The sequence below is a fragment of the Hibiscus syriacus genome, unplaced genomic scaffold (assembly GCF_006381635.1).
Source record: "Hibiscus syriacus cultivar Baekdansim isolate YM2019G1 unplaced genomic scaffold, ASM638163v2 tig00006613_pilon, whole genome shotgun sequence".
Taxonomy (NCBI): Eukaryota; Viridiplantae; Streptophyta; class Magnoliopsida; order Malvales; family Malvaceae; genus Hibiscus; species Hibiscus syriacus.
This window is the reverse complement of record NW_024062103.1, coordinates 384,306-397,816: the sequence shown is the minus strand read 5'-3', so window position 1 is coordinate 397,816 and position 13,511 is coordinate 384,306. Positions and strand designations below refer to the sequence as shown.

Below are 13,511 nucleotides of genomic sequence, written 5' to 3'. Positions count from 1 at the left end.
GACCAAAGTTTAATTTACCTAGTTTTAAAACTAAGATGACCTAAAAAGTAAATGTGCCAAAACAATCTCTAACTTCAAAATTTCAGGACTTGAAAAGCAAATACATTAGAAAAAAATTACCAGGACTTGACCACTAACATTTTTGGTCCTATAGTAATTGAGGTCCCTAAAAATTAAAATATTGGTTAAATTGCATCTTAGTTTCCAGCATTTTAAATTTAAATATGGGTAAACTACACATTTAGTATATAAACTATCAATTTTAGTCTGTTTGAGCACCTAAGTTTTCAAAATTTTCAAAACTATACATAACATTTAGTTTTTGTTTCATTTTAGTACTCACAGTTAAAAAACTTATCGTGTTTAGTACATAGACTATCAATTTTAGTCCGTTTTAGTACCTAAACTTTCAAAAAACAATTTCAAAAATTAATGTTAAATTTTAAACAATGATACTAAAATGAAACAAAAACTAAAGGAAGAACCCAAAACCTTAACATTGAATTATGATGTTATAACTCTAAATCATTTGACATTGAACGCTCACACCTTTGACATTCATAGTGCTCGAATCCGGGACCTTAAGGACAAAAACTAATAGTTTAGATACAAAATGTGTAATTTACCCTTTATATAATTAATAGATCTTTATTTTTTAAGAAATAGATAATTTGACATCTTTTAATGTTTAAGGAATAACTCAATTTGCCTAGGCAAGGCTCATTATTGGTAGCCTTCTTAAACGTTTCGCTAGCCTAGTGTTATCCATGTAAACTTTTAATTGATCCATCCATGGATCTAAAGATGAAAAACAAGAGTAGGTCCTCTCGTCCCCACTCCCGAACGGTAAACACCACCAAGATTCTCAACTCAAAACAAAAGTCTCAAGCTCTAATTAAACTATGCAGATCAAAGCCAAAGATCTTCACCTCACGATATGATAATAGGTCCACTGCAGAACAATACACGAAGCAGATGTAGATAATAACAACCAAATACAACTCTAGCGACGGTGAGGGCAGAAAGTGACCAAATAGTTGCCCCGAGAGCAACTTGGGATCATCGTAAGCATAAGAATAACCTTTGGGGCAAGCCGTCTTGAAAATCCTGGAATACACGGTCGGCTTACAAGACTGGGGGCTCCCAAAGATTCCGGTGCAGCAATACCTGGGAGAATTGAAAGCGAAGCAAGCCACCACTCGCTTGTTATCCCTCCCCCTCACTTGTAAAGCCACCGGGCACATCAAGTTCAAGTCGCTGACGCACCCCGCGTAGCTGCATTTGCCGGTGCCTCTCGAAGGAGTTATCGACATCGCTATGTTGTACTCGTCCACCAGGCTGACGTCGTAGAAATCTTGTTGCGTCCCGAGGGTGATTTCGGCCAGAGTGGCCGGGGCAGTGCCGCCGAGGCCTTTGCAGTACAGAGACCCGCCGCAGTCACCGGTGGCGAAACGGCCGCGTCCGGTGGCGTCAAAGGAGCATCCGTGGCGGCCCCAGAAGCGACCTGACCAGAGAGGAGGTAGATTCATGGAGTAGGCCCTGTTTGGGGGAAGCTTGAAGCCGCCTCGTGGTAGAAGTGTCTTTTCGGCGCTAGGTTGGATCCCGGGCCAGACTGGGTGCGGACACTTGTTGTAGAGTGTTAATGTTGTCGCCGACACCTCAACTGTTAGCAGCCGAAAGAGGAAAACCCTTTAATCTAAGACATGTTTGCTTTAACGAAACCAAAAATCTAGCAATGTAAGAGATTTAGTTACCTTAAGCGTGGAAGAGGAGAAGAGCGGAAAGCGTGAGATTTAACACAGATCTCAGCATTGTCGCCATGGCTGAAACTTTTGGGAGGAGGAGGGTTAAGGTACAAGAAACAAGACAGGCAGTTATTTGAAGTGAGTGAAGAAGAAACTAACAAACCACACCATCAACTAAGGAATAACTATGGTTATGGCGTTCCTTCTAACGATAAAAAGAAATATAGACCCATCTCTTGTTGCTCTGTGGTATATAAGGCTATAACTAAGATTCTTGTTCATAGGCTGAAGAACATTCTTCCTGACTTGATTACTCTTAATCAAACAACCTTTGTTAAGGGGAGAAATATAATTGACAATACCCTCCTAGCACAAGATCTTGTTAAGGGCTATGGAAGAAAATCCATTTCTCCAAGGTGTGCTATCAAGATTGATCTCCAAAAAGCTTTTGATTCTTTGGACTGGGGTTTCCTCTCTTCCATCCTCAAAGCTATTGAAACTTGTTATTATGGAGCAAGATATTCAATTTCTTTCAATGGTTCTTTGATTGGTTACTTCAAAGGTGAAAGAGGTCTTAGGCAGGGTGATCCACTTTCACCCATTCTTTTTGTCTTAGCTATGAACATTCTTTCTAAGCTCCTAAATCTTGCTGCTTCTAGAGGTTTATTTGGTTATCATCCAAAATGAAAAAAATGGACTCACTCATCTTACTTTTGCTGATGACCTTCTAATTTTTGTGCAAATGAAATATAGAGTCTATTGCTGGAGTTATTTATGTTCTTCACAAATTCCACGAAATATCTGGGCTTCAACTAAATGTGACCAAATCAAAAAAATTTGCAGCCGATATTTCTCAAAGGAATATCGAAATCATCAAGATATCTACTGGGTTCAAGATTGGTCTTCTGCCAGTAAGATATTTGGGGTTCCACTTGTTTCTCGGAAACTCTCTATTAGGATTGCTCTCCTCTCATTGATAAGATCAGAACCAGAATCCACCATTGGTATGGGAGACACTTAAGTTATACTGGAAGGTTAGAACTCATAAAAACTGTCTTTCAAAACATTGCAAATTTCTAGTGCCGTCAATTTCTGCTCCCCCATTTTGTTATCAATAGGATTAATCAACTTTGCTCAAGATACTTATGGAGAGGCTCAGACACTTCTGCCTCTGGAGCAAGGGTAAGTTGGGGAAATTTGTGTAAACCAAAATCTGAAGGAGGGCTAGGCTTAAAAGACTTAAAATCTTGGAATAAGGTTTGCATGATAATGCTTGTTCGAAACCTTCTTGCTGGCCATGGTTCTTTATGGATTGCATGAACTCATTCTTATGTAATTAAATCCAATGATTTTCGCCTTATGACATTTAAAAAAAACTCTTGAAATTGAAAACCGAGGCCATCCTCATTTTAGACGCTGGAATTACGAATGCTAAAGGGATTTGGGAAGAAGTTCGAATCAAGCATGATAAAGTCCCATGGCAAAAGCTTATTTGGTTCCCTCTTCACATCCTTAAATTCAATGTCATTGCTTGGTTAGCTATCCTTGATCGACTCCCAACTAGGGAGAGACTCTTACGAATGGGACTCACCATCAATGGTCAATGTATTTTATGCAATACTGCTCTTGAAACGAGAAACCACTTATTTGCTGATTGCATTATGGCAAATTCTCTTTGGAATGGTATTTTACATCTTTCTCTACTGTCTTTGCCTCATATGTCTTGGGAAAATAAGCTTACTTGGGCTTATTCAACTTAGAAAGGTAAATCTCTCTTAACCTCCATTATGAAGACTGCATGGAATGTTTTCATTTACAAAATATGGGAGGAGAGAAATAGATGCATATTTCAAGGGAAATCAAGAACTGTTGAAGACTTGCTTGATTCTATTAAAGATATTGTTGGTGCTCATCATAGGAATAGAGACTTTAATAGGTTTGACAATGTAAAAGGCTTCTTTGTAACAATTGGAACATAGGCTGATTTTGTTGTACAGTGATACTTTCCTTCTTTGAGATTTTGTATGAACCTTCATTTGGATAATAAAAAGCTTACTCATCCAAAAAAAAAAAATTACTGTGGGTTGTTTTGGCCAAAACTATACGGAAGTGGGGTTTGATAAGTAGTAGTTATTTGAACTTTTGGGATAATATCACATTTGATACCTACACTTTTAAAATATTTAATATAAAAAATCTTAATTATAATTTGATCATCGATCAGACAAAGACATTGCACTGGAATGGTTGTCTTGTAATGAAAAGAACCAAGATCTCAGTTATTATAGGTCTGATGCAAACGGGGTGGGAAGAAGTCAGTCTGTCCACATAATTAAAAAAATCTTTATATTTTCTTTTTATTGGAATTTGGAGTAATTGCTTATTGTTGGATGTTCTTCGCCTGGAGAATTTCCATGCAATTAGTGATTCTTGGTTAAATTACCGAAATATTTATATTTTATTATCAATTTTTTTTTAAAAGTTTTAATTGTTAAATCACAACCTGATTTTAAATTACCTGAAAGTTGAGTCAATGCCTTTCCATTTTCCAGTGTTCTTAGTCATGTAAAGCTAAACCTCAGTTCTTCAGTACTGGGAGGGACTGGTCTAGCATCACCGGCCTGATGAGAACTTTGGGTTGAACCCCAGAGTTCACATGATAAAGAGCCATCCGCTAGCTATTTCAGGCCTAAATTCTTGAAAATTCAGGTCCAGTCAATATGTCGGCCACTTTATTTTCCTCCCGTCGAGTATGTTGTATGAGTATGGTCCAGTCACGGTGATGGAGCTAGTCCAAATGTCATTTAAGAAGATGTGTCCCGCTAAAATTGTCCTTCAAAACCCGAATCGCCTCCGGACTATCTAACTAAAGAATAATTTGAAGTAATCCATCCTCCCAAGCATAAAATAAAGCTAAATAAACACCCCAAAACTGAACATCCAGCAGCGAACAAATGCCAATGAACTTTGCAAACTCAAAACACCACTCACCTAGATCGTTTCGAGCTACACCACCACACGTAACGTATCCATTCTCCTCGCATCTCGACCCATCTGAATTAATTTTAAGTTGACATAATGATAAAATTGTTAAATTCTGCCACTGGTTAGTTTGGTTGTTTAGGTAACTATATGGTTATGTATTTGTAATGAGTGATGTAGTTTGTAATTAGTGCTTTTGTCGGAACTAAACTAGATGATTCAGTGCTTCAAATTTAATCTTTAATATCAAACCAACCCTTGCAATTCACTTTTGAACTCAATCATCTAAGTTCTAATCTTAATGCAAATAAAGGGGTGTCCATTACATTAACAATTTTGTAATATCTAAGCTTCAGGTGTGTCAGAGGATGAAAGAGACGAGGATTTACCTTTGATGTCGTTGAAATGATGAGCTCAACATATAAACAAGTAGGATGGATCGAGGGGACGGGTGGGAGTAATGACTCTCCTAAAATTTTAAAATTACCTTATATTTTAGATTTTGTTAATGTATTTTCTATTGAAAATTTATTTTTATCCTCTCTGAAATTTTATAAGTCTAAGGGGCTGTTTGTTTACTTCAGAATGATTAAGTGCTGAATGATTCAGAGGCTCTGAATGGTTTGGCTCTGAATGTGACATGTTGTTTGATAACTGGCTCTGAATGATTCAGAATGTACTTATGTGTTGAATCATTAAGCACTGTTTTGCTGAATCAGTCAGCACTGAATCATTTTAGAGGTACGAAACAAACACGCTGAATGTTGAACAGTTCAACATTCAGCGCTGAATGGTTTCATTAAAAGGCAAACAAACAACCCCTAAGTTCGTCTCCAAAATTTTATAAATTCCAGTTTGCTCTCTTTACATAAAATTCTACGTCATCCCGGGAGAGAAGAGATAACATGATATGCAATAGAGATAATTGAGAAAACATAAAGGTAGAGAAATGGAATCACATGCCATAATATATATATGTATGTGAGAGAGCTTTAAGTAAAACAAAGAAGATAGGTATTGCTGCTCCACCTGCTACATGTTTACTTATAAATGTGAAATATGTAGCTGCCTTTTGTTGGTAATATTGACTGCAAAATCACCGTTAGCACTGATTGGAAAATAAATAAATAATTCAAATCAACCGAAACTGTATCGTGGTAAAAATGATTGCCTTAGAAACAAATTCGCCCCAATGTGTGTAATCACTCCAATAGGCGGATCGTCCCCCGAGGTTAGCACGGTCGCTCCAAATTTCGTACATCCGAAACCGGAGTGGACTGCTCGTGGTACTGCTCCTCTGATCGCCGGAAAGACTCAAAAGCTTAGAAAGCTTTGAGAAAGTTTAGAGATGTTTGAGTGAATCGTGGGATAAGTTGAGAAGTCAAATGAGCTCTCTATTTATAGGATGTGTCCAGGGTAAAAACATCCAAAAAAAATCAAAATTAAAATTCTGATTTAATTCTAGAAATTTAAACATTTGTAACTCCTGATATTAATCATATGAAACTGCTGAAATACACAGTGAACCTGGCCCTCAGAATGTCCATATTCATTATGTAAAATTCAGCCCATTTGTAACTCCATAAATAAATTTCTGTAACTCTTGTAACCGGCCCATTAACAATTTGTACCTTATCTTGAACAATTCAGGTTCATCCAAACGTTTCTCTAATTAATATTAAAAGTTGATCATTTGAATTATTATTTCAAAAATTAGAAATCAATACCAGCTGTTACTCTATGAAATTATAGAATTCAAACAGACCTCTTGGACACACCCTATAAATACAAGAAGAAATGTTTGTTCACAATCATTTCTTTTGTTATGTGAAAATTCCTTATGAATATGTATTGCCTTGACCTTGACCACGGGACGGACGGACGGCAGCACGCGAAAAGCCCCCTTATTCTCTATCACTCAACAAAAAAGTGAAGAATGAAAGCCTTAAATATCTAATCTCAATGTATTTACTCACTCAATATGAGATTGAGCATTACTAACACGTGTTGTCCATTTCTCAACCCTCTTCCTACACCTCTCAACCCACCCTATGAGATCAAGCGATGAAAAGTTTTTAAACATTTGTTAAAGAAATTTTATTTCAAGTCAGTGAATAAAAAATTTTAAGTGATAGGACAAAGAATGTTAGATTTTACGACATGTTTACTTAAAGAAATTATATTTCAAGTCGGTTCGTGCGCATAGCCAAGTCTTGTTGCTCAAACAAGGAGGCATTGACCAGGAAGCACAAAAAGAAAGCAGAACTAGAGGCTTTAGGGTTTTCTCTCAGCTTGGAATTGCTGTTTTGATTCGGAATGCAGCTTGTAGTTAGATCTGAGACTTTAATTGGAGGGTGTTGTATTCCCAATGGAGCTGGAAAACATTGGTAGCATCTTATAAGCCATGGGTTTAGTTTTAGGTGGAACATGGAGCTATGTTTCAGGGTTACGAGGTAAAATCTTTTTTAGCTTTGGTCAACACGTGGGTAAGTCAAAAGTGGTGAGTTTAATTATGGACTAACCCAGTCTCCTTTGGGCTACTGTGTTTAGGTGCTATTTCTACGTAGACCTTGTTGGGTCAGTCACCATTTTGCATTTAGATATGACTAAGATCCCGCCTCACTTTCACCGCTTGTATTCTTCTTGTTGTGTGAGCAATAATACACATTATCTTCGTTAGAAGTTAATGGGCCTCTCAAGACTTGATTTGCATTTTCGAGACCAAATTTTTTGTGTTTGGGGACATGAGTTCAAATAGTGCATATTTGTGGGATTTTAGCATATATGTGAACTCAAACGAGTTATATTTTAGTGTAATTAATGGTGATGTTAATATGTTATAATTGGTAATATCGCATTAGTATTAGAAAAAAATATCACATCAGTATCATTGTTACTTTTTAACTTAAGGATCACCTTTATTCAAGTAGTAGACCTAATTTATCATTTTTACCCTTATCGTATTTTTGCATCAATTTAGCCCTCAAAATTATTTAATTGCATCATTTTATATATCATCCTTAACTTAAAACCCTAAATTAGGATTTAAGGTTTATTGTTTAGAGGTTATGGGTTTAAGGTTTTAAGTTATGGATAATGTATAAAATGATGCAATTAAGCAACTTTGAGGGTTCAACTGATGTGAAAATATGATAAGAGTGAAAGTGATAAATTAAGTCTACTACATAGGTAAAAGTTACTATTTTGACTTACTTTTTTTAACATATGGTAATCAAAACACATAATGTTAGATACAATTTTAAAAAAATAATCATTAGATGACAAACAAATAAATTAAATAATACGTGGATGATCGAATAAAGAAATTATTCTTAATTTTTTATGTATACCTCGAATTTTAATTTTAATATTTCCATCTCGTTTTATTAGCTCTATTCTAAATCTGTAATAAAAGGAACAAAGATTCACTACAACCAAAATCAAAGTCACTTCAACATCAAAGTCATTCATGTCCGATTCCCATTTTCATGTCCCCTTAAAATTTTCAAAATCAAAATCAAATGCATTTTATGGCAACCCTTCCTTCGTAAATAAGCCCACAATCTTCCCATTGTACCCATTCCATGAAATGTAACATCGCAACAATGAAAGTACACGGTTCCCAATTTCCAACAGCAAAAATAAATACATTAACCTAAACATTACCCGACATCTCTAATTTTACCTACGTAGCAAATTAAGTAAAAAAAAAAAAAGCATGTCTTGGTTGGTTTTTAGTTCTTCAAAGGAAGGAATTCGAAAAACTGGCAGTTAGGACCGAGGTTGTCGATTGTGTGCACGGTTGTGACCGATATCTCGTTCTTCTTTTCCTTGGAGTTATCGGAACGAAGAGGGAAGAGTTGTAGGGTTTGAGAGTCGACAGCTTCATGGCTGAAGTGGTCAAGCACGTTTGCATTTTGCCTGCAAGGGGATTTAAAGATGTTGAGATCACGCGTCTTGAAAATGTGGTGGTGCTTTGGGTCCATTGGTCTGATCGCGCAGACGGTGGGGTTGGCGGTGGTCGCAGTGCTAATCGCTGCCGTGGGCGTAGTGGAGCTAAGACCAGTACCCGGGCTAGGAGTAGGACTAGGAGGGTAAGGGAATTGCATCTTATGCTGCTGCCACGTGTCATTCCTATCCACAAAGTTTCTCCTCTGCTGTAATTCCCCTTCCTCGAATTGGAACCATCCATCTGCCCTACACTCTGACACTGTTGCCTTTGCTGCCATTTTTATTGATACAGATTCCTGCTGACAGTAGTAAATAGTATAAATGCCATAATAAAAATATAAAATTTAAACTATCTAATAATAATCCGTGAAATAATAACATAATAAATATCTCTTATGGCCATGGACAAATCATCACTAACATATGAACATAATACATTTAACCAACACGTAATACCAAACTGAAAACTGTATATACGGTGACATAAGTCTGGGGACACTTCTATTTTATTAGGAGGACAGGTTTTTCATTCCATTCAAATCAAAGAACAAATGGTTCAAAGCTGATATAGGCTGTATGAGATGACAAATTGTACTATTGGGGTGAGCCCAAGTCTTTTCACTGTCAGCCTGGACAATATATATATATATATATATATGGATTTGGAGGGAGGGTGATGGTGCTCAAATCAATATCTAGCCTGAATGCCATGAATGCATATCGAGCACAACACCCAAAAAAACTCGCTAGTTTGATAACAGCAGCCCCGGCAGAAGGAAGGAATGCAGCTTTTAAGCCCCTTTCGTTTCCCAACAATTCAAGACCTTTTCTTCTTCCTTCGGATATTATATATATATATATATATATATATATACACACAGAGAGAGATTCATATAAAGCCTTGACTCTAATCCTCATTAATGTTAATGTAATATCCGGTATTGAGAACTGATTAGGGTTCCTGATAACATAATTATAAGTATTGCTATGAAAATGCTGCATGGACGTGTGTATATTGACTATGGGGAAAGACAAAGGAAGCAAAAGGTGAAGAAAAGAAAGGGAATGGAATGGAGATAGATATAGACCTCTGCTAGTGTACTGCAGTTTGTAGAGAGTGCCCAGTTTTTGGTCTGTTCGACTTCATAAGTTGTCCTATTCGTTTCTGCAGACACATAAACAAAGACCAAAAAGAATTCAACTTTACACATGCATATGATATGCAAAAGATGAACATTACTGTATGTATGTGCCTTGTCTATTTGCCAATGGATAAACTTTAACACGATTCTTTTACGAGTAGTTTATATACCTGAATCCTTTCGTTCCAAGGAGTCGGGTTTGCGTATGTGTTCATCTTGAGTTGATTCCTTTTGCCGGCGCCGTTTTTGGCGTTCCCTTGCCTTGTGGTTCTGGAACCAATAGAACACGTTCTTCCCTTCGATCTTACCATATCTACGGAGCTGCGCTGTTATATGCTGAATTTGATCAGCCGATGGGGTTCGAGTGCCTCGTCTGTAAAGCTCTTCAAGTGTTCTTAGCTGTTCCGGCGTTGGATTCCACCTCGAGCTCACCACAACTGCTGGTTGTGTATTGAACTCCCTCTTGTTTTGGTCCCCCATACCTGCGAAATAAACGATACAACATTTGGCACCACGGCATGCATATATAACCATGAAAACCATGAAGAAGAAGAAGAAAACGTACTTAGTTGATGATTCAGTGCAAAAAAGTCGGAGCGCTCATCATTGTTAGGAGAAGATATCGGTCGAGGGATTAAAGGCCTGAGCTTCCTACCATTGAAGGAAGCAGGCATGTTGAACTCGGCACCATCATTGTAACCCATCATCCACATCTTCGCCAACAGTAATATAGTTCTAGGGTTTAATTAAAAGAAAAGGGATTAAATGAGCTCTCACACTCACTCACGCAGTCACTTTCGTTGCCGTGAAATGATAAAAGGGGTTTATGAAACGGTGGCGAAATTCTAGAAAAAGGGAAATGAACTAACGAAGCATGCGAAGTTTAGCAATGGCGATGATGATGATGATGATGAGGTTCAAAAGAAAAGTAAAAGAAAAACCCTAGTTTTTGAAAAACATGGACTTGTTGTTGACATATAAGAAGGAATGAAAGAAAAGGGGTGGAGAGTTTGAGGAGAAAGGGATGGGTGAGAGAAAGCAAAGAGGAAAGAGAGGAGTTGTTTGAAGAAGGAAGGAAGATGAGGTTGACTAATGACTATGTATGTATGTATGAGGCACACACACACAGGCTGTTGGCAATTGGAAGAAGATGATGAGAGGACAAAAGGGCTAAAAAGAAAAGGCAAAGATAGAGAGAGAAGGAAGCGTGGAATTCTGGGAGGGATTTGGGGAGTGGTGAAAGAAAAACGACGTGACAATGATGAGGGTTATCATAAGGCTCATCACACCTCTCTTTCATTTATTGTTCGCCTCATGTCCTCTCCCTTTCATTCATATTCTCAATCCAAACTGCCCCTCTTCCTTGCCTTGTTCTCGGTCTATATCTCTCCCCTTGCATATACATGTATATGCATGTACCTATGCATTCATACATGTAGCATTTACATCATTTTTCCGCACATTTCAAAAAAATCAAATTGACCCTTTTATTATTTTTCATCTGAATGTGACATTTCAACTCAAAAAAAAAGTTCAATGTAACACTTTGACCAATGATTTTCATCATTGACCATTATAGTGTTGATGTGGTAGTTCACGATGTTAACGTAGCAGTCCACGGTGCTGATGTGGTAGTCCATCTGTCATGTTTGGGTTACTAATTTAGCTCATCTATCTTATAATTCGTCATGTTATAAACCCCGTAGACTGTCACGTCAGCATTGAAACGATCATCACAAAAAATATTGGTCAAAGGGTCACATTTGATTTATTTTCTGAATTGAAAGACTACATTGAAAAAATATAATACGATAATCTCATTATTTTTTTTCAAAAATACATAAATCTCCGATGCCTTGTTTTGCCTTCTTTTTCTTAAACATTATAATATTAACATGTACAAACAAGCTATTAACGTAGTAATAAGGTATGTTGAATTCACAAGGTGAGAATTAAAATTTTAAATTTTAGAGATGACATTGTTAGAAAATATAGTCCTGAATTGTGAACCTAAAAACATACAATAAACCCTAGTTTTTTAAATGGGTATCTTTTATTACACACTAAAATTTAGGAGAAGAAAGAGAGTCAATAGTGTTTGATTTTACTCGTATGTTTTAAACAAGAAATGATGAAATAGCTATGTGTACGTGTAAAACAAAAAAAAAAAGTTACCAATCGGTGAATGCGCATGCGCATGCAGACATGCAAACAAGACATGAAAGCAAAACTGTGGTGTGAGATGTCATACATATCCAAACAAATAAAAAAATATATATTTTTTTGTTCCTTCATCTGTTTGCATTGAAAACTATACATACATACATACTATCCGAGTACTGCTTAGTGAGAGTTGGCTCGTGCATATCCTGAAATTCGAAGTTTCATCTATTAGTTACTTATTTTATTGATGATATTCATCCTGAAATATGAGTTTTTTCGATTTGTTACTTATTTTACGGACGGAATTCATCATAAAATTTTATGTTGTTAACGTATATGTCCCCATCCTAAAAAAAATTATATCTAAGGAGTATTTGGTACCATAGTTGTCTTTAGCATGTATACATATACATTGCATGGGATAGTTCATGTACTATTTTACAGTGTTGAAAGTTGTTTTTGGAATCTTCCTTGTGCTTTTGATTTTTGGGTTGCAAAATCCCACCATACAAAAAGTTTATATTTTTCTTCGACGATGTATGGGGTTTAGCCCATCGATAATTATGATGAAATGATTTGAATTTCTTCAGTTATGGGGTACCCTGTTACCCCTCCCTTTATAAATCCCCGGAAATTCTTCATTATTGAATATTGATTAATTATTGATTGTTTCTGTACGATAGTGACTTAGCAAATTCTCTCTCTATATATAATTAAGTATAACCTTTTTGTATATGATTGAACACTTGGGGTGTACCTATTTTGGGTTTGTTATTTAAACTAAGATTTCCTATCATATAATAATTTATTAGGAACAAAATAAATAAAATATAATATACTCGTATTTTAAGGCTAGTATTTAAAATTTGGTCTTGGTGAGTTCGTCCCAAAGGAAAAGTTATGAATATAGGCATATTTTAAGGATTTAGCCTTTAAGCCATGAATCGTCGTTGTCGGTTTCCACTTTATTGACTCTCTTCTCCGTATGAAAACACAGTTTCAACACAAAATCTGCTGACAAATTCATTATTCACAAATCAATGAACCATTATTACGACCTTTCTCCTATGGAAGGTGAAGGAACGTTAATCGAGCGTTGTAGTCGACTTGTCCAACTAATGCTTCAGGCCCGACTAGAGGAAAAACCGTCGGTCACTACAAATACTAGAATTCACCGCGGCCATTCTCATTGGATGTTGCCTCCGGCCCCATGGATTAAGCTCAACACTGGTGTCACTCGGAGAGAGACTGATTGTTATGCTCGGTGTGACGGAATTGCTAGAGACAATGCTGTTAATTGGTTATTCGGATTTTCCAAGTTTATTGGAGCTTGCTCGGTGATTGATGCTAAGTTGTGTGGTGTTTATGTTGGGCTAAATCTTGCCTGGGATGCGGGATTTCGTCAGGTTATTCTCGAGCTTGACAGCATGGAAGATTTAAACATTCTTAGGTCAGATTACAATGGAGCACACTCATTAGATTGGCATCTTAATGAGTCGAAATGTAATTGGTGCGTTAAAATTCAACA

General features: G+C 36.7%; 1 protein-coding gene and 1 pseudogene across 1 annotated transcript; both read right to left on the bottom strand.

Moving 5' to 3' along the window:
- Positions 1–1,003: 1,003 nt before the first annotated feature.
- Positions 1,004–1,928, bottom strand: LOC120200858 (annotated as a pseudogene).
- A 6,453-nt stretch (positions 1,929–8,381) lies between these two features.
- On the bottom strand, positions 8,382–10,544 carry LOC120200857 (WUSCHEL-related homeobox 1-like). Its single transcript, XM_039201601.1, has 4 exons — positions 10,386–10,544; positions 9,991–10,302; positions 9,767–9,843; positions 8,382–8,974 (listed from the first exon to the last, which is right to left on the bottom strand). Exons 1-4 carry the CDS (start codon positions 10,531–10,533, stop codon positions 8,462–8,464), a joined length of 1,050 nt encoding a protein of 349 aa, XP_039057532.1. The 5' UTR covers positions 10,534–10,544; the 3' UTR covers positions 8,382–8,461.
- Between the last annotated feature and the right edge of the window lie 2,967 nt (positions 10,545–13,511).

What these genes read in the sequence shown, in the direction of transcription:
- LOC120200857 (XM_039201601.1), bottom strand. Translation starts at nt 10,533, where the DNA reads ATGTGGATGATGGGTTACAATGATGGTGCCGAGTTCAACATGCCTGCT. An exon ending in CTTGGAACGAAAGGATTCAG is followed by an intron (nt 9,844 to 9,990) that starts GTATATAAACTA and finishes ATGTGTCTGCAG; the next exon opens with AAACGAATAGGACAACTTAT. An exon ending in ACTGCAGTACACTAGCAGAG is followed by an intron (nt 8,975 to 9,766) that starts GTCTATATCTAT and finishes TACTGTCAGCAG; the next exon opens with GAATCTGTATCAATAAAAAT.